Source organism: Pleurodeles waltl, chromosome 3_1, assembly GCF_031143425.1.
Source record: "Pleurodeles waltl isolate 20211129_DDA chromosome 3_1, aPleWal1.hap1.20221129, whole genome shotgun sequence".
Lineage (NCBI taxonomy): Eukaryota > Metazoa > Chordata > Amphibia > Caudata > Salamandridae > Pleurodeles > Pleurodeles waltl.
In genome coordinates this window covers 1,683,305,400-1,683,327,558 of record NC_090440.1, presented here as the reverse complement: position 1 = coordinate 1,683,327,558, position 22,159 = coordinate 1,683,305,400, and the positions used below count along the sequence as shown (strand labels likewise).

The 22,159-nt window shown below is 41.7% G+C and overlaps 1 protein-coding gene across 1 annotated transcript in view; it reads right to left on the bottom strand.

Moving 5' to 3' along the window:
• The window catches only part of ITGA4 (integrin subunit alpha 4), a 365,777-nt gene that overhangs the window by 269,210 nt on the left and 74,408 nt on the right, over positions 1–22,159 (bottom strand). Inside the window, exon 5 of the mRNA XM_069225453.1 lies at positions 5,152–5,219. Coding sequence (XP_069081554.1) covers positions 5,152–5,219 — 68 coding nt within the window. The remainder of the gene's footprint in view (positions 1–5,151; positions 5,220–22,159) is intronic.

Here is a 22,159-nt window from a genome sequence, read left to right as displayed (position 1 = left end):
TGCTGCTAGCAGCATGAGTGCAGCATTACGATTGGCTGCAGGGCAGGCTGGGAGCCTGTGCCTGCAGTGAGTGAGGACAGAGGGGCGGCGCAGCAAGTTAGGTACGTTTAAAAAAAAAAAAAATTCTTTTTTTATTTGTAATGTTGTTTGCTTTGCGCCTCCCACCCCACCACTTTGCCCCCACCAGGAGGAGCCCCTGCATTACAACATATGTGCATGTCCCAACTTTAATGTGTACAGATGCCTGCTGAAGTCGCTTTTTTTTGTTTTACTGATGAACATTTTTACCCGTCGTCAAGTTTTAATTGCATGTTTAAATGGTGCAAACATTTGACTCAGCTGCAGGTACATTTAATTCATAACGGCAGTTGAAAATAAATTAAAAATCAAGGACATCTCACCATAAATATAATGTTTGGTGGTAAACATCTCTACTGCACCTTTAACTGCATATGGTATGTTTCGTATGGAATTTTGACATAGATTTTATATATTTGGTGTGCACAACATTGTAAAGATTTTAATTAATCAAACTAATTATTACTACTTACTACTGTACAGGGAGGTGCAGTACTCAGTACTTTGCAAGAGCCCCAACTTTACTTAAGTTGAGATGATCCACCTAAGATCAGATGTAGGGGGCAGCAATATTACATTTTGTATTCAGCATATGTGCCGGGCAATCTCCCAGGGGTCAGACGAGGTGCCCCCATTGTAGACACTAGTGCAAACAGATGCAGAATGCACCCACCCTGCAAAGCCAACTGTTAATTGACAGAGACCTTAACTGTGTGACAGATGAAAATAACACACACACCTACTGCAAGGCACAGCCTCGGGTGCCACGCTTCGGCGAGCAGAAAAGAGCCCAGTACACAGAACTGTTGGGAAGGCTGAGCCTACTTGAGTATATTCAGAGGCTGATGAGTCTGATGAGTCTGGTATGCTATTAGCGAAATCATCAAAACTGAAGCTGTGTAAGGACCGGTAACTTTGGTAGTCATGAGGAAGTTCACTGACTGAAATCATAAGGTGATTGCAAAGAATTATGTGGTGTTATATTCACCTCCTCCTGCTCTGGGGCGACTGATGAGAAACACACAACAGACCAAAAGACACGCACCATGGATCAGAGAGATGCACTTGACACCGCAATAACAATGCTAGAGATTCATCTAGTTATATCCCACCTTGCAACAAACAAGACTCCTGATAGTGATGGCCTGCCCTCTGACTTGTATAGTGCATCCTTCCACCTATCATCCACGTGCTACGGATAACCTGACTCCAAATTCTTGGTAAAATTCTAACGACTTATGCTGATTTTTCCTCTTTTGGTCCATTCATGCTAGGCAGGTTTATGTCCTCAAAGAAACGACGACTATTTCATTTCGTAGAAGGGATGAATGCACAAACGCTAAAATCAGTGGTATCATTCACGGACACGAAGAAATAATTCAATACACTAAACGGTGAATGAATTTTTCAAGTTTTATGGCACATGGGATCCTGTGATGGAATGCTGGAGTAGAGCTGCCTGTTATACTCATTTACCACAGCATGTGTGACGACAAGTGGGATCATTTCCAGACAAATAAAAGAGCTGTGCAATACTGTACAGGGCTGTTCTTTGTCACTGCCTCTGTTCATCTTAGCCAGGGAGACTGTGGCATGCAGAACAAGGCAAGAAAGGCAGCTCAGAAAATCAGGGAGGACCTACAAATCAAATCAAATCAAATCATTAACATTTATAAAGCGCGCTACTCACCCGTGCGGGTCTCAAGGCGCTAGGGGGAAAGGGTTACTGCTGCTCGAAGAGCCAGGTCTTGAGAAGTCTCCGGAATGCGGAGTGGTCCTGGGTGGTCCTGAGGATGGTGGGGACGGTGTTCCAAGTCTTGGCCGCCAGGTAGGAGAAGGACCTCCCACCCGCCATGGAGCGGCGGATGCGAGGGACGGTGGCGAGCGCGAGGCTGGTGGAGCGGAGAAGACTGGTGGGAGCGTAGAAGCTGAGGCGACGGTTGAGGTATTCTGGTCCCTTGCTGTGGAGGGCTTTGTGTGCGTGGGTGAGGAGACGGAAGGTGATCCTTTTGCTGACGGGAAGCCAGTGCAGGTGTCTCAGGTGTGCGGAGATGTGGCTGTTGCGGGGTCTGTTGAGGATGAGGCGGGCGGAGGCGTTTTGAATTCGTTGCAGACGTTTCCATATATCTGTATGTGGACGGTGTCCTTTACATATGTGATTTTAAAGTCGATCTGGAGCTGGCTCTAGGACCCCTAAAGGGCTTCAGTAATGCCTTGAGAGTCATATCCAATAGCCGTAAAACAGGTCTCTTCTCCCTAAACCATTGTAGTGTATTTGCCTGTCTGCCACTACGCACTCATGTGCACCCAGCCTTTGAGAGTGGGTTGGGGGTCCTAGGAAGAGTTTGGTAGATTGGGACTGTACCTTTTTGGGAACACAGTGAGGATCAATGTAAAGGCACCAGCATCAATGTGCTGGTTGAGATACAATCAACATACGTCAGGCCATATTTGGCGTTGTGTGCATAAGGGAAGCCATGGCCTGTCTTAGCGACAGACCAGGATCCTCCTCCCTGAGTGTTTAAGCTTGAAACTCTGCAGGGTGAATGGGAGTTTTCAAATGGTGAAAGAGGTCAATGGATTCCTTTCTTACATGCTACCAAAGTATTTACCTAATCTATTAACATTTGTTGATTTTTCACACACTGATTTTAATTATCTTACAACACAACATTTACAAACAGATTTAAATACACTATTTATTAAATGTGTCCCAAATAAAACAAAAGAATATGTACTACACAATAACAACAAAAACACGCTATTGAAAGTATGCATGTGGAGTAGATCAGATCAGATAATACTTTGGTTGAGTGCAAGATGCATCCATGAAAGTACACAATTCAAGTTCAAAACAAGATATAAGAAAGTACATGTTTAAGTACAATTTAAAATAATATATAATGGAAAATCATACAAGATAAAAATACAATAAGATCCAATAAATCAGGTGCGATAAAAACATATCAAGCCATTTAACCATTAACAAATTACTCAAAGTGCATCGTTCTTCGCGACCGCACAGTGAATCTAAAAAAAGAGCCAACATAGAGGCAGGAATCAATGTCCATCAATTGCTGTAAAAAAATTAAAGGCTGATCTACGCTGCCTAAAATGCAGAGACCTCATAAATGGGATATTGTTTGGTATACTTTTTGTAAAATTCACAAAAAAAGAGAAAATGTAACATTGTTTGCCCGGATCTGTCATCACAAGGACATGGGCAAGTACCAAGTTTCTTTTGATAATCCAGTGGAAAACAAAGTAAATACTCAACAGTGTCCACCCTAAAACGAAATATTAAACATCTAGCTCAATGCCCATGTGCATTAAGCAAATACTGAGTAGGCACATACTCAAGGCTCAGGTGCAAATAGGCTGGGACAGAGGACTTTGGCATTTCAAAGGAAAGCCTTTGTGATTGAGCATGATTAAGTAGTAGAATTTTAAAATACTTTTTATTTCAACTCCTGCTGGAGCAAGGCTCCGTAAAGGCAGGAGACAGCTCAATCTCCTGCAATGTTTTCTTCGAATATGCTAACCATGTGATGCAAAGACCCTTGTTGCATGCTAAACAAGCTTTAATGATGTCTCTGTAAAGGGCCCCCTCCTCAGTTCTCCAAATAGATAGCCACAAGAGTAGGGAGCGAGCTCTGATAAGGTCAGTCATGTAGGTCATACCCAGCTCATTGTGGCAAATAAAATGGGAAGAGGATAACGGGTCTGAAAGGACCTTTCTGCAAAAGTGATTTTCCTCCACCTAAATGGCTTTGCAATTAGCAATCCCTCATATCTCAGCCCTATACATTGCCACAGGAATGTGCTGGATCGCATAAGTCTACAAAAGCGGTCAGAGTGCCCTTCTTCCAGGGAGCTGAGGTAGACTCAAAAGGAATACAACTGCCCTAGGTGGTTTCAGCCTAAGGTGTGTGATGCTAGATGCCCAAGATTTAGCTCATAAAAGATGACCCGAAGATAAGAGCTGGTGCTTATTCTTTCTAGGTGGTTGACACCAACTGCAAAGATAGAAACTTGAATATGCTTAGGGCCTCAAGCCATAATATATGACTTTGAAAAGTTCATTTGAAGGTCGAGATCGGCTATGAATTGAGTGAAAGAGGACACCAGCAAACCGAGCTTTTGGGGTGCAAGCCATCTGCACGGCGTCATCAGCATGTAGCAAGGTAGGGAGTGAAAGTATGCATGTGGAGTAGTTTGCCACACATTAATTTACAATCATTGTCCATAGCGAGAACTTGAATATGGATTCCATACCTTCATTTTTCCTTGCATTTCTCCTACTTTGGGGCAAATCTTTGCCCACACGTTAATGTTTTTTCCATATTTTTTGTGGCTAATGCCACTGCGTTGCTAATGACATGCACATTTGTTACTGCAGTATTGAGGACTATGTGACACAAGGTATAAGCAGCGTCCTTGACCAATTCCAATAATTTTATAGGTTTTGGAACCATTATTCATCCCTGGTACTTATGTTGAATCATCTTTCCCATCCATTAGCTAGTGACTGTTCTTGTTTTACAATCAAAACAATTACACAATTTTTATTGCCATTCTTTCAAAGGATAACTGTTTTTTATGCTCCATTGGACAAAAGTGAAAGGTTGTAACTTGATATAATAACATAGGTAACATAATAATCCCCGATTGAAATGGCGAATGTGTATTGCTCAGGAACCCGCAAATTGTTTCTAGAATTGCCTTTTCCTTCTCTGTGCATGCTAAAATAAGAAACGCAGGCCTTTTTTTTTTTTTTTTTTACTTTGCTGGTGCACAGTTATATAACGGAAGAGTCTATTTTTGCTTACATTAATGCAGAAGTCCCTCAAATGACGGCATGGACAGGAAGCTAATGCGCACCATAAAATACATTCCTGATTGCTGTGTGTAACGACCCTCCTTGAACCACTTCTATACTTTCCTTACCATTGTGTACTGCTTTGTATGCGCTAGGATTGTGAAGAAAAGAAAGTGAAGATATTCTATGAAAGTCATAAATGTGCTTTGCTATACAAAGATTCAACAAGATTCCACTTTATACTTATAACATACCCTTGCATAAAAGCTTGATGTCCCAGCCTGGCAGGATCCGTGGCCTTCTCCAAATTTTCTGTGATGATCTGTAAATGAAAACAGTGTACATTAGATCTGAAATATCCAACATCCATTGTAAGAAAAGCGCATGCATTTCCTTATGAAATACATGAAAGGCAGAGAAAGCTGCTGCTCATCAGCTGAAATCTTTGGGGCGCACGGATGAAAAGCACATACCAGTGGCGCTGGTGACATTTGAAAGTGGGCCTAAAAGTTCTGGATGAGTGACCTGTGGTGAGCGAGCTGTGAGCGTGACTGACAGCCAGAAGAAGAGTTCCGGGGGATTGTCCCCTGAGAAAATGTTGAGAAAAGAGTAGGCAATGGTGCATTTTCAGGCAAATGTGAGAACGCAAGAAGGTTAATAAAGCAATTGTGAGAGTGTAGTTAAGCCATTGATAAACAGATTTCTTTAAAAAATGTAATTTCCTCAGCCCTCCTATTCATCCTTAACTCTTACAATGAGGTTGTTTTACGATATTGTCTTTTATTAGCCTTCTACAACAGCAATGACTGCCAGAAAAGTAAAAGTAAATGTTTGTGGGTCAAAAGGAGGGGGTTTGTTGAAGAGGAAAGGTAGCCATATGTTCTAAGAAAACATCACGCAAGGAGCATTAAGAGACCCTCAAGGAGTGCTGCACACCTAGCAAATAGAAGCACAGACGTTGTATCCAATCCTACAATCCTACTTGCTGTTCTCAACAAGGGAATGGACAAATGGTGCAGCTACAGCGCCTGACTCCTGCTGGGTTTGTTCCTCTTGTGTTTGGCTATGTGTTACTATTTGCAAGCGTGCTGGTGGATGCTTGTTGCAACAGCGCGTGCCTCTAAATGTGCCCGTTGTCACTGTTTATAACTGAAGCGCCCACCACCGGTGTGTTTCTTTCTTCCACTCTCAGGGATGAGCACGCCAAGCAGGTATTCGCTGAATGTTATTTTTCTCCGCATTCGGGCGATTTACAACAACACTAGCATCAAAAAGCGTTTTAAAATCATACTTCAGTTTCGGCGCACATATTTTGCTGAGGCCCCTCTCCAGCGGTGCATTAAATAAGCGCTCATCAGGTGTTACTTCACGCACACACAAACTTGCGCACAGCACGCGCATGCTCACCACTGGGGGACTACCCATATACCCACTGACTCCCATCAGGGGGCGGTGGGGTGGAACTCAGTAAAGATAATGCGGTCTTCAGGTAATGCCATTTAACGGAGGACAGGCGAGGAATTTGCTACCCCTCCCTGCTTAAGACACCCGGCTCCTGTCCATCCTGCACCTGCACCCGCCGCGTTACGGCATTTAATTGGATCTGTTTTGGGTTTGCGTGCATATGTTGAAGATTACGCCCAGATGATAACACTTCACAGTGGGTGGGATCACTTTTTCAGCTACACGGTGGAATACAAGCAATTCTTGAATCACTGCATTTCCAATCTGAGCACAGAATGTGTTTCCCTGGCCAATGCCAGAGCGGCGTGATAACATAACACACCCGGCGGAGGAGGGAAGCGGGTGCCCATCGAAGTTGAATGAACACTACCTCTGCCTGGATACAGAGCGCTGTTGGTGTGCATGCTTCGAGTGCAAGTTAATTTGGTAAACCTGATAACAATGGGAACGTAGTACGCTGCATGTGTGCGTAACTCTTGCAACCATGCCTGCAAAGGTTGTAGTTAACTGTAGTAACTTGGATTACACTGGGGTACATGGCCCCCAGCACCCGCACATCCCGCAGGAGGGAAGCGGTCAGGCGGATGACCATCAGAAAAGTTGAATGAACACCTCTGCTGCCCTGGATGGGATTGGTGTGCATGCTTACAGTCACAATAACTATGTGTACTACTGACTGAATGAATATGAATGCACGCATCTATGCTGAAATAAAAGCGGGTTTTAATTTTCCACGATCACCAACTCACTAATTATCAAACGTTAAACCTTACCTGAGCAAGCTCTTTCAAATGCGTGCTGCTAGCAACCAATGCCTGTCCCCATGAAAAAATGGGAGCGAGACAGCCTTTACGCTGCCTCACTGCACCAGAGGCCCACGTCCTAATCCACCCTGACCATGTCTCTAAACCAATCCAGACGCAGCTCCTCCTGGTTGATAGCATGAGAATGGTGCCAGGATTGGCTTGGGCAGGCAATCTCAGCGCTCATTACTGGGACCAGGTGCTGAGGCTTTCAGTGCGCCCCGCTGACTAATGCGTAGGTGGTAATACTCTCAGAGAGGCCTCAAGTGCACATGTCAAGCTGGCTGGAGAAAGGCAGCAGATCAACCCGACATGTGCACTTGGGCCCAGGCTGGCAACTGTACAGATGACGAGTACTACTACCGTCAATATTGTTAAGCCCCAGCCCCTCAGGCCTGCGCTTGATGCATAGGACCCACCCCAGGCGCTCGATGAAGGCTGTCTGCAGAGGGCAGAAATACATGCAAAAATACTTTGATAGTTATAGTTTACCTACATTTAATTGGGGGACCAAGGGGCAAAAAATATGATTGGGGCAACACCACAACGGAGACACCGCCTCTGGCACATACCATGCCTTAAAACAAGCAGTAGAAAAACCAACAGATCTCACGTTTACTACCCAGCGCTGACCTATTGTCTCTGCCATTTTGTTTTGTTTTTGTCTTTGTTGTCACTCGTGCTTTTGGCCTTCCCCAAAGTGTGTTGGATTTTATTACAAACATCATTCCAAAAACTGAAATTACAATGCACTATTTTGCTTGGTTATTGGCTATTGTTCATTCAAAGATTTCATAGACAATCTCGAGTGGTGAGTTTTGTTCTTTTACAAAAACGAAATTAGTTTAAATACTAATACTCACATTGTAAGCTAGTGAAGTTTTTACGGAAAAAGTACGAAGTGTGGCTAACTTGCAAAAGAGTGCAAGTCCTAGAAAACCGCAGCACAGTCTTCACAGCCCTTGATATGGAAGTGATGACAGCATTCAAAGTAATTGTGTATGAAAACTGTGCTTAATAAGCCTCAGCACTCACAGTTAAATCATAATCATCAACATCTACTTCAATCAGGCTTTATTCAAGTGGGATTAGTCTTTTACATTTTGAAAAAGTATTTGACATCCCACAGGGTCATTACTACAGGGATGAATAGGGACTTTGAGGACAGATATCTGTAGGTCACGTGTTAACTTGAATTTCTCCATTACCTTTTAGTTAAGAACACATTAGGAATCGAAAGAGACCAGAAGACCTATAGTTGTGAACAGAAATTGAATGTGGTGTCTAGGATATGCAGGTAAGAACAATAGTGAGGAGCACAGCTGAATGAATCTTATAAAGAATCATCCCACACTGATGGTCCTCAGTAAAATTTACCCCAAAAGGAATGCTTCCTAGCCCAGATGTGACAGAGACAGGGCCTCTTTCCTCTATTTAGCACAAGAGTGCCCATTGCTTCAGCCATACTGGGAAACAGTGTTTTCCACGCTAGAAGCAGGCACAGGGATATTATTGGAGCTTGGCCCCATACAGGGTATACTGGGAGTGCTCTCTAAAAGGAAAGGGAAGAAAATGCACCTGAAATTTCTGAGATTGACACTGGTGTTAGCACGAAGCCATGTGGCAATGGACAGGATGAGTACCAAAGCTCCCAAGATCTTCCACTGGCATAGGGATGTAATAGAATGGGCAACAGCAGAGGAAAGGTACATAAAATCAGTTAGAATGGACAAAAAAGTCCAAAAGGATCTACAGATGTGGCAGGAGGTGTTAGACAGGTTTGTCGAAGAGGAAGATCTGTGACTGGGGTCATCCAGCAGGGAGTGACCCTTAATAAGTACCCAGACACTGTAACTCAACTAAAGGGAGTTATGTCTCTCGCACCCTCCTCCCCTGGCATCTGTTGTTTACTATATGAGAACGAATTGGATTAGACGTTGAAATGCGTGTAACGGACCAAGCTGGAGTGATGTGCGCCATATCTATTGCTTACCTTATGTTATCTATATTTTGAGGGATGGTACAAATGGAAAGACTCACGGATGGATGTCTCATGGTTCTTGTCCTTACATAATAATGGAAAAAAACGAATAAAGAAATGTTTAAAAAGGGATCACTGCACCTCAAAATGATCCACTTGCCCTAGAGTTCACTTGCATGGTGGCATAAGACTTTTAGGTAATGATACTAAGGATTGAAGTGTTAGCTATATTTACTTAAGAATGAGAGATAGGATGTTTGGGAGGAGGGTCAATTTGAGAAAACCAAATATGATGACCAGCAGTTGGGGGGGGGGGGCTCTAATAAGCTTATATATTTTTCTTTACTGGTCTGAATTGGTGCAAAAGAATGAGAAGTTCTACAAAGTCGAGTGGGCTTGAAAACTGAAAATAAAAAATTGGCTCGCGAGAATTGTAGCTCCAGTCTCAAGGTTGTTTGTAGGGATGTGAAAGATTAAAGTGGTAATTGAAACATACTCTGCCGCTGAACAGCAAGGGTAAGTATATCCTTTATGGAAAGTATCTTAATGTTGATTTTGGTGTTGTATTTGCAGCCACCTGTTTTTGCGGACCAAAAATATACATTACAAGGTTCAATTTAAAACACTTGTATGGTGGAAGTGAAAAGTAGACAGAGTGAGAAAAGATAAAGCAGGAAGGAAAGAGGGAGAGAGAAAACGTTTATTGAAATGTGTTTTGTGCCTCTCCAAGTGGAGGGGTGACTAGAGGTTGAGTAGTCTTCCAAGACTTATCTCTCTTCATAGATCATTAGCCTCCTACAAAAAGTTTGTTCTCATCATGAGATGAAGTCATAACATTTGGTCAATCGGTCACAATGTTGTCAGTGGGCCATACACCTCAGTGGCCCACATAGGTATTTTCATTCTCCTTGTTTGCGGAAAGCACATCAAGGCTCATACTTTCCCCCAAAATTTGATGAGTGGAGTTGCACTGAATGGAGAATAGTAAAGCATCATCTCCAGAAATATTTGGGGGCATTTTTCTGCTTCTCCTTCAAGTTTCAGGGGTTGTACAGCCATTAGGGCACATCCAGAAGAAAGGAACATCTTTATTTATCTCAGCAGTTTTATATAGTGCAAACCTTGCTCGCAGCCGTTCGAGCACTTACTACAATTAGAATCTAATGTTACCAAAATGAAGAACAACATTGATACTTTAGAGATTATCATCATCATAATTAAAACAACGGGGAACAATAAAAGTAAGTGGACAGAATGATACCAAGGGAAGTAGGAGAGAGAGAATGTCCTAAACCAGGTGAAGATTCCAGGAGATTTAGAGACGCTGGATAAGCACAATATAAACAAGGAAAGATGGCATGTGTGATGCAAATCTGGAGAAGGAATCTAAATATAGGGAGGGTATGTTGAACAGTAAACACAAAAGAAGGAGGGTTGGGGCAAAGGAAGGGGGTAGGAAGAAAAGAGGCGTTAAGAATAGAGAGTGAGAAATAAACTAAATGATGGAATCACGCCAAAAGTTATTATACAGCCGAGTTTAATTGGAGCTCACAGTAGGTATCTTTGAAAGAGACGTTTCAGCTCAGAATTGAAAGTGTCCAGGGATGTAGATCTGGGGAAGGGAGTTCCAAATTCTAGTCACGTTCCCATTGAAGCATTGTGTGGTCTAATTTGAATGTTCGCTGTTGGACGGAGGGAGGAGCTTGGATGGTTACAACTGGCTGGATATGTATGTGAATGTGTGGGTGGGACGCTACAAATTTTCAGTATCTCTATCATCTCAGCCAGAATAAAATCAGATTATTGTAAACATACATTTCAATAAAAAGTACAATTCACAAATTAATGATTTAAGGATTTATTCTAAATTGGGCTTTTTTACATTGCGAAAAAGTAGTTGGTACTGGGTAGATTCCCATGTTTATAGTTTAGAAAATCTAAAAGTCTCAAATGATGACTTAATGCCCATATTAGGAATCTGGTTGGTGGCTAGCAGTATAAGCGAGATACTTTTGAAGTGTTAGTCACTAACGTGGATGTGTGAGTGGGAGTTAAGGATACAAGCAAGGAGGCTTTGGTACTGAGTTGCTTGGGGGCTAAGGCTCTGTATGTGTTTCAGTGTTGTCAGGATCCTCACAAAGACAGGAGGAAATATAGTTTATATTCTAGTTTGCTTTACACTCTTGAAAAACATTTTTGGTAATGAAACCATTGCTGTTTTTCTCTTTTCATTGTCAAACGGAAAGGAGAGTTTGAACGGGTATATAATGGCATTAAGGCAACTTCTTGAGTCTTTCAAGCTCACCTATATAAAAACTGAATACAAATGCCATCAGTTGCTTTTGGGAGGAGGAACACAGAGGTGAAAGTCATGGTAAATGAAAAGATAATTCTAAAGATGTGTGAGTTAGTGGAAGAGAGGGTGAGCTCTTCACGTGAGGAATCTTAGGCCATATAGCATCTGTCAAAGGATGTTCCGAACGATACAGCAAGTGCCCATAGTATGTCGTCACAGAGTATTGTGGAAGAGTTAAGTAAGAGGTGGTCATTAGGTAAACCGTAGCATCACTGCTGAAAGTAATGATGTGCTGTAATTACACATTAGTGAAGTGCAGCAAGCTGAGACCTCAGGACGATCGAACAAATAAATGTTGAAATGCACATCAAACCTTCGTACTGTAGAAGGTGTTATCAGCTCAAGTTATTATATGTCTGTGCTTGTTTTATGCTTGTATTCGGATGTTACATATTATGCTCACAGCTTCTCTGAAGCACAGTGAGTATAGACATTCCATGCTTTCCTTACCAGTTCACTTAGTGGGCATTCTGGACTGCCACTTCCTGGGAGCGAGACATGGGCTTACTTTACTCCAGTAAACTGGAAGTCATAATTCTTGTGGCCTCTAGTATTTACCTTCTTTACCAAAGGATGTCACCATTAAAAGAAGGTCTTCCCAAACGAAGAAATATACCCACAAGTTTCCAAAAAGAGGTTAGGTAGGCAATGGAGTTTAGCCCTAGAATTATTGTGAATTATTTCGAAGTTCACAAGTTATTGGAGGGCTTATGGGAGAAGGTCAAAAGTTAGACATAGTATGTAAGGGTGGTATTATACATAATTGAGACCTCTGAATAACTTCCTCAAATCCCAGTGGCTAGAATGTGAGACAAAGATAGACGAATGTGAATGGATCTTTGTAGTCTTGACCATTGTATCAGCATGGCTATGTACCCAATACCCAATGTGAGTGAGTTGCTTGAAACTCAAGTCACAATGAATTGGTTCAATTCACCTAATCTGTCATCTGCCCATTTTCAGGTTGTGCAGCATCCACTGATTATCAGTGCTTATCATTTCCAAAGTATACCCTTTGGTTTAATTTCAGGATCAGCTGTGCTTCATAGGATAATATAGAGGCTGCCTGACAGTGCTCTTTTTTTACATATTCTCAAGAGGACGATGACAAATTAGTGTAGAAGCGGATGAAACAAACACAAGGTTAATTTATAGACACTATGTTGTGGTTGCTGGTTAGTGGTTTGCACATTCGTAGGTACAAATGTCATGTGAAAGTAAGACATTATCAATGAAGGACCCAAAATTTAGCTTGGTGAAGGCAGTAATTTGTGCTGTGATACAGGTGTACAGGCAAGAGTTAATGTGCTTTCTTGGGTTAGTCTGATATGAAGTTCATTCTGGACTCTGCTGACAAAAGAGGTGTGTAAATATTTGCTATGTAGTGGTGTGGAACTTTTAGGGATAAAATGTAGTGCAAGGTGGAAAGAAATGTAATAATTGCTTATGCTTCACATTTTATCAGAAACAGCCAGCTGCTACTCCGTGATCAAATGGGAGATGACAATATGTTTGTGGGTTGTTTTAGGAGGAGAACCTTTGCAAGACTTTTGCCTGTGACCAGGACTGGGGGCCAAGGTCTGACAGTCTCCCAGCTAGGTGGGGAGATATCATCCAGGGAATCCAAGACCAACTGACAATGGGATCTGGAGCACCAGTGCCTGCCTGCTTGCCAAGATCAGTGCACCCTGTAAGGAAGAGGAGTGTGCTGGAGGGAGTCAGGTCCAGTGGGGGATTCTGGCAATTAAATCCCGATAGCAAGGTGTGAGGACAAGGCTGCTGTACTGAAAGGTTCTTGTCTGTATGCAGACAAACGTCAGACACCCCTGTATGCGAGAGAAAGACCCCATGAAGTGAGCCATGAATGCTGCTGCACCAAACGGGTCACTACTAGTGAGCAGGTTTGTGCCCATATTCCAGGTGGGTCTGCCATGAAGATTGTTGCTTGGTCGATCAGACCGTAGACCATGCAAAGCAAAGCCTGTGACCCCATATGCCAGGTGTGGTCACAGTAAAAATTGCTGGTGTGCTGATCAGGCCATAAGCTGTGTGCACAAAGTGAGGATGGTGACTGTCGTATGCCAGAGAGGACCACTGAGACCAGGCAAGCTTGGCCTACTAAAGACCACTGTCATGAGAAAGAGGCAACTGTGGTGACCTGAGCAAGCTCAAGCATAATAAGGACCAGCACCAAGCGTGACCCACTGCCCTCACCTGTGGGGAGGATCCCAAGAAACATACCAGAATGGAGGAGTATCGAGGATAGCTGGCTGCTGCCTCCATAGGATCGCATGTGAGGAACTCAGGAACACCTGACAGCTACATTTCCAGTGAGGTGTGTGAAGAATTTACTGGAGACAGATGCTGCAGTTTCAGTGCCTCTGAAGGGGCTGCAGTCAGACTCCAGACGTTCAGATCCTGCTAGTGTGGGTAAGACTGATTCAAGGGCTAGACAGCCCCAGGGAAACTTGCCTGCCATAAAACGCTTCAGGCGGGAACACTTTTGACTTTAATAAAAAGAGAGAGTGGGATTCCTGAGACTTAGACTACTAGTGGGTCTTAACCTGAATGTTGCCTCTAGAAAGTAGGGAATAACCACTAGTGCTAGCAAAGGGGGGGGGGGGGTAGTGGGATTCAGAAACCCATCTGTTAAAACACTACAGCTCTGACCTGAGCAGACTAAGGGCCTGATTACAACTTTGGAGGAAGGTGTTAATCCGTCCCATATGTGATGGATATACCACCAGCCATATTACGAGTCCATTATATTCTATGGAACTCGTAATACGGCTGGTGGTATATCCGTCACATTTGGGATGGATTAACACCTCCTCCAAAGTTGTAATCAGGCCCTATGTGTATTGTCTGTGAATGCTTTATTTCACTTTGAGTTTGTATATAAATACTCCTTTTCTCATAAAAGCAAGAATTTGACTGGACGATCATTTCTTGCTGCTGATGAACGTTTTTTGAGTTGCGACCCTGTGTTCAACCTCCTGTGTCAACACCACACCCTCTCCCAAAAGAGGCCTAGGACTGATCAGTCTGCATTACCACTGAGAGTCAGGTCCTGAAGGGGGATTTGGCCCAGTTGCTTAGGCCCTATAGTAGGTTGAGCCCTGGGCCAGCAGGCATAAAAGACTCCAACCCCTACAGTTGGGCCCAGTAGCTCCTGCTTGCCCAATGGCCCTATGAACATTGTTTTGACAGTATACTTTATGTTATGTGGGGAGATGTGGGTGTGCCTATTTGCTTAGAAGAGGTACAGTATTCAATAGGAACACAGCATGAGGTAGAAATGATATTGCATTTTCTAATGAGTGCTTTTGGTATGAAGTAGATGACTCGTCTACTAAGATTGTTTGGTGAAAAAGAAGCATGGGGAGATGCAAGAAAAGCTCCAATATCACATGTCCACAAACCTCACATCAGTAATTTGGTTATGCTCAAGATATACATATATTACCTTATGGCGGTCACCACTAGGTAGTTATGGTTAGGACCTAGTTTCTATAGAAAAAGCATTTTTTGTTTTGCTTATAACTTTGGCGCCATTTGATGAATCTACACAAAATTTTTGAAATGTATACGTTGCTAAGATTCGGAGTGATTTGTAAAGCGGGGGCCACGATAAAGGAGGGTGTCCACAAACACATTTTCCCCATTCATTTTTCCACAGGACCTTTAGACACACCTACAGCCCGAACCACTGAATGGAATTACACTTTGGCATGAAGGTAGATTCTGCTGCGCAGAGCAAGCTTTTTGTGATTTGGTGTAAATCCGTTCAGTAGTTTCAGAGTAATTTAAGGCCAAAAAATATAGATATATAGGGACGCGGAGCCACGTGCCACAAGAAGAATCTGATTGGCTGATACTCAACCTGGCAGAAAGGTTGTGACTGCCATTTTGTTTGTCACATCAGCTCGGGGTGGGAAAAGAAGGGAGAAAAAACCCCATAGGACACATAGAGGGGAGGGACCCCTTGTGGGCATAAATTGACCAATTACTTTTTTTTTGTAAATCCAGAGAAAATTTGAAGGAGAAAAAAAAAAAAAGCACCCACTGTATTAAAAAACTCATACTGTGCACGGAGGGTTGCCCGCTGGGCCAGGCCATCCAGGCCCAGTGGCCAAACAGCGCCGTGCATGGCAGAAGGCCGTGTGCAGCGCTGCTTATGTTCACATCATGTGCAACATAGAAATTCACTGAATAAACAAAGACTTCAGGGATGTTATAGTTAGGTTCTGAATCCTGCACAAAACCTTACAAGTTCAGCAGTTATAGTTAGAGTTATTTCAAGTAACTATAACTTGTGCCCTAAGGTAACTATAACTTGTGCATCCGCCATGCGCAGCTACTTACTCCATATTTAATATCACTGATGACACCTTCTTTGGCATCTTTGATATTATCACTGCAACATTTGCAATAAATATATTGATCAGAAAACTATGCATGGCGAGGGCGCAAGTTATAGTTACTTGAAATAACTCAAACTATAACTGCTGAATTTCTAAGGTTTTGTGCGAGTAAATTCAGAACCTAACTATAACGTCCGTGTAACCTTTGTTTTTTTCAGTGAAAAAAAAAAAATATATATATATATATATTTTTTTTTTTTGGGTCAACAACACTTGGCAATGCACTCCATCAAGATTCCAATATTTGGTATTTAAAATACCAAATATTGGAATCTTGATGGAGTGCATTGCCAAGTGTTGTTGAACAAAATTGAAGCGAGGGTTCGGGTTGCCCTCAGCAGGTGCACCGGTAACGAGAGCACGGCGCCAATGAAACTAGCCGCTTTGCCTTGGAGATATATATATATATATACATATCGTAGTAGTGATTGCCCTCTTCTTTAATCATGCATCTTTGAATGCAGGTATATCTGGAAAGTGGGACAAACCTGCCATGTTGTCTTGCAGATTACTTCAAGGTCACCTCTTGTCTTGTAAAGTCAGTTGGTATGTTGGTTTCAGTAAATTAAATGAAAGAAGGAAGTGAAGGATGTTCAAAGAGGTAGGAGAGAGCTAGATCTCTTTAATCCAGGCAACAGACTTGCAAGCATAACGCCACTTTGCATCCAGGCTGCATGTCTTGTTGCAGATACAGCACTGACAACCCCAAAATGAATTAAATGTCCTAAATTATTGTTATAGGTGGCAATACCAAGGATAAGAATGATATCATTAAGGGTGGCAATATGTTGGTAGTTTGTGTGTGGCATATGCATGGACATGATGTGTACAGAGTGAGTAGGAAGCACACGACTACTGCTGAACTGTGTGAAGTCTGAGGTGTCAGTTGCAGGGTCCTGTCCCTTGGTCATGTTCAATACAAACTGTCAATGAAAAGAGTTAAACCAATTGATAATTATGAAAGAATGTTGACAAAGATATTAAGGTCTATCAGTAATGTGATGGTTTTAAGTTCAATATGTACAGAAAACAATGATTCCAGGTGGTAAAACAATCAAATTGTTTTAGAAGCAACAAACCTTAAGTATTACATGACTCAAGGTACTACAGGTAAGTGTTAAATAAATTAAAAGAGAAATCCTTGATAAATGGAAAGGAAGAGAAGGCCACACTTCGTGAATATTACATATTTACTGCTATAAAAACCGCACCCAGTGCATATGGTCTTAATAAAAAGTGATAAATAAAGTACAGTGTGTAAAAACAAAGCAACATAACTACAATCACTAAACAATCAATGACACTCCATGTACAATCAATTATAAGTCAATGAGTGATTTACTTTAAATAGGTTCCAGTTGCCATAGGAGTCCACGGTGTTTCAACCTTGGTTCATTGAAGGAATGGATCATCATCAGTACTGTAATATTTTTTAAAAGCAGCGAGCTATGTACTACCAAAAAAATAGAAATATACATAGAGTCATGGTAATTGAACAAAATGTGTGTGCCAAATGTAACTATCAAGATTACGATGCCAATGTACTACTCAATGAACCCGGTCAGGCAGCGCAAATCTGAAAAAAAATGAAATGCAGACTAAAGCAGATAGGACAAGTGTGCGAGCAGCTCACTAATATCTAAGATAGCCGATCTGTGCTTCCATCCAAAAATGAAAAGAAAGACTAAGGCACCAGACTGTTTAGGGGGGGCATAACTGTTAATGAAATGAGTCCAGACTCACTAAAGCTAAAGTTGAATAAAACTCTTGTCGCGCAATAAATATTGTATAATTTAAATCAGAGAGTCCCACTTGTCTAGAACCTTTGATACCCCATCAAATGCATATCCCAAAGTAGTATTAAGTTCACAGTGAAATGCTCGAATTAACAATTCATAAACAAATATGTGAGTGATAATCCAGGAACAAGCAGATGACTGAATCAAATAACAGTAAGGGGACAATATTCATGAGGGTAAAGCTTACTGAGTTACAACTAGGTAACAAGACAATCTTTTATTCCAATAATGGTGTGTAATCACATATCCAGCAATAACTTTTCTCACGGACATATCAGATATGTACAAAATCCAAATAATTAGATAGGACAATATGAGTATGTATATTCATACACAGGAAGACTCAAATACAGTTCATTGAGTTACAACTAGTCAACAGGCCAGCATATTGTTATAACAATGTAATGTGGTCTGAACTCCTTAAATATGATAATAAACACATCATAAAAGGCAACTCATCTCTAGAGCAATACATTCACATGTACAAAATCCATAAAGTCAGTAAGGACAACATGAATAATGACAACAGAAGATTAAATATTCAATTACTGCACAGTTTCCAAATACAGTTCATGGAGCCAATTCCCTATAGAAGGGAATCGTTATGGTCTGTAACGCAAATTTCATTTCCCCCTGGTGTCATTACAGTATGTGACACTAGTTACATTCTTCCGTGGTGTTCAAGCAGTTAGTAAAGCTATCACAGTTAAAAATCCATTACATTCAGCCTTGTGCAGTAGGGTTTAAATGTCCCCATCACGTTACGGATTTATGTTCAAAGCAATGATTATGGACAATAATATAAGAGTTTATTGGTCAAATTACTGAAGATAAAAAAGATGGTCCTAAAAGGCAAAAATAAATGAGCAAGACAGGATACTGAAGCCCATTCAACACTTAATCCAATCTCTAGAAACTGAGTGGGAAAAGTGTTTGCAAAATCCCCAAGTGCTGTGTAGATTTGAATCTTAAAGAATGAGCTCTGTTGTAGAAGGGAAATAGGGAAAGAGACTAAAAGACCTGAAAATAATCATAGATGGTCAGTTCTGTTTTGGGCATAGGTTAATATTTATCACTGTATTAGCAATGGAATAGCTGTTGTTGCACATGCACAACAAATAATGCACTGCAGCCTAACAAGTCTTAATGCAGCTATTACACGGTCTCTGAAGAGTGTTGGACTTGTGTTATAGCCTGCTATTAAGGGTGTTATTAATTGCTAATAATTATGCTTTCTGCTGCATTGACACCAGACTGGATCTCTGTTATAACTTTAAGTACATATTAGGGGCATCACTCTTTATATGTATTACCTACGTTTATATGTTAGGCATACATTAGGTATTAATTTAAATTTCTCTACATATATTAACATCCATCCATTCTCACTAGGGGGTGGCTGTTTGAGTGCCATAGTTTAGTGAGCTTAGTTAGTTATTATGTAGTAGTTTTATATTTCAACAGCTCTTTACGGACTTGAAAAAGTCCCAAACTAGGAAAAACACACATATTGGCTAGTCTAATGGAAGATTGCTTTGTTCATTTATAAAAAATGGTACTTCAACAAATTAGGGTGACCACCTCACTAATAGTCTTTATGGACTCTTTCTCCAGTCCTGAACATTTCATGTACAAATTGTTATATTGGTCATGTTAGGTCATTAGGTTAGCTAATTAGGTCAATGAAAGCAAAACAAGAATGACCTGTAGGAAGGTGGTCAACCTACAATAATTAAAAATACATTCTGTACATTTTAATCAGGATATTTGTTGATCTGGTTGAAACTATATTTTGTTTTTGCAAGGTACACCACCCATAGGCCTTTTCTTTTAATCTGGGCAAGTCATCTAATACGGAATTTATGTATTTTCGTTAGGACAATGGACACATGAGTAAATGGTGTGCTTCTCTAAACTGTTAACCATGCTTATCTTTATCGTGATGAGTGTGATTCTGCATGAAGTATCGGCCATACTACGTGGTCCAAATCGGGTTAGGAAGTTAATTTTCAAATCTGGATTTAATAAATTATCTTGTATAGTCATAGACATTAAATACACAAACTGGACTGTTTAGCACTAAGGGTACCCATTGTATTAACTAATATGCCTTGTGGAAGTCCATAGACCAAGGCAAAATAAGATTCACTGACCACCCATAAAGAGCATCTATTTCAATTTGGGAGTGTATTGAATGTCTGGGTTGGTTATTGAATAATGAGAAGCATAGACAAGAATTACCTTCAGTATGATAGAGCCAACAACAGACTCGGAAGCATAATAGCAAATTCTCATTGACACTCATTCATTCTCACAATCATTCTTACTCGTATTCTCTAACACTTCCCTACAAATCATTGGTATTCATCCTCAATCACTTTCAGTCACTCATTTTCTCGCATTATGACTAACTCATAAGTACTTACACTCAATCTCACACACTATGTGTCACTGGCTTTCACACCCACACATGCGCACACACATCCACCCACATTCACACTTGCTAACACACACATGCTCTCACATAAACAAACTCTCACCCACAAGCACACACACATCACACATTTAAAATAATTTTTACTTGCCTTAGCTGCCACCAAAGGCGCAGCTCCAGCTAATTGTGCTTTTTTTGGTTACACTAATACTTAACATGTTATTCACTACAAGCATAGCAGAAAATGGAGAGAGAATAAAGAGTGGTGGGCCCCCACACCCCCATGTTCTTGGCACTGATCTCACCACTCTGAGGCCAAATGTGCAAACACAGTGCTAGGGGGTGCAAGGGGCAAAGGAGAGGTCACAGCTGCCACGCTTGGTGACCCCCTAAACGGAAGTCTATGAAAACTCCATACATTCCCAAAGGGCCTGGGATCCAGCAGAACATGAAACCAGGCATAGGCGATTGACAGCGTGCCTGATAGCTCCTTCTCAATGCTGCCTAGTCCTCCCAGATCCTGCATGTTCCTGCCTGGTGGGGTTTTGGGTGTGAAAGGTCATGAAGGGTGGGTTGCTAGGCAACACTTTGAGCAAACCCTTTACTAATGGGAGAAAGAAACTGAAACAGTTGCAAGTTGTAACTGTTACTAGTGCCCAGCTACAGCAGGCTGAAAATGCCAAAACAGCTTTTCTTTACAAAATGTCTTGCTTCCTCTGTTTCTCGTGCTGCCCACTGCAGCCTGAGCTTATGGGTCGCAAGGACAGTGCCAGGGAATGCAGGGAGCAAACCAGGGGTCACAACCGCAATCCCTGGCGACCTCTAAATAAAGTCTTTAATACTAGATTTTTCATGTACATATGTACTTGTTAACTTTGATCATTGAACTTTCCAGATATTTGGGTTTACCCCATGACACGTTGTCCTGATGATGGTTTCTTGTAGGTAGGAATCTGAAGGCTTCAAATTTAAGAAATAAAGGGCCAGATGTAGCAAGATACGAATTTGCGAATCGGAAATTGCGAGTCGGTGCGACTCGCAATTTCCAATTCGCAAATTCGTATGCAGAATGGTGTCTCAGACACCTTCTGCGAATTGCAAGGGGGTCGCAAAGACCCACCTCATTAATATTAATGAGGTGGGTCGCAATTTGCGACCCCCTTGCGATTCCCTGCACTCACAGGGATGGTGGCCTGCTGGAGACAGCAGACCTCCATGTCTGTGACTGCTTTTTTAATAAAGCCGTTTTTTTTTTTTTTTTGGGATTGCAGCCCGTTTTCCTTAAAGGAAAACGAGTTGCAATACAAAATAAAAAATGAAACCATTTGGTTTCGTTTTTTCAGAGCAGGCAGTGGTTCATTGGACCACTGCCTGCTCTGAAATAAATTTTGTGTGACATTCACAAAGGGAAAGGGGTCCCATGGGGACTCCTTCCCTTTTGCAAATGAGTTAGCACCCATTTCGAGTGGGTGCTAACTGCGAATTGCTTTGCGACTGCTTTCGCGGTCACAAAGCAATTCTGCATCATGGTGCGAGTCGGAAATGAGAAGGGAACCCCCCTTCCTATTTGCGAGTCGCATTCCCATTTTGCGAGTCGGTACCGACTCGCAAAATGGGAATGTGCATCGCGATGGCCGTTTTGCATGGCGCACACTGCGATTTTCACAGTTTGCGCCATGCAAAACGGTTCGTACATCTGGCCCAAAGTGCTCATTTCACATAAGTCGACAACCTTTCATTCCGAACATGTATCTCATGAAGTATATGAATACAGTCTATTAACTTTTTTCTATGAATGTATAACCATGTTCACACTACCGAATACGACAAATGTATTAAGCTTGATTACCTATTCACTAAAGTGGCATAGCTTGAACTGTCAAACAAGTTACAAATATATATATTGCATCAAAATCAAAGTACGCTGGTCTATAATATTGCTATAAAAGAGCTTAGATTTCATAGATACCTAGCTTGTGAATGATTGTAATAATATGAATG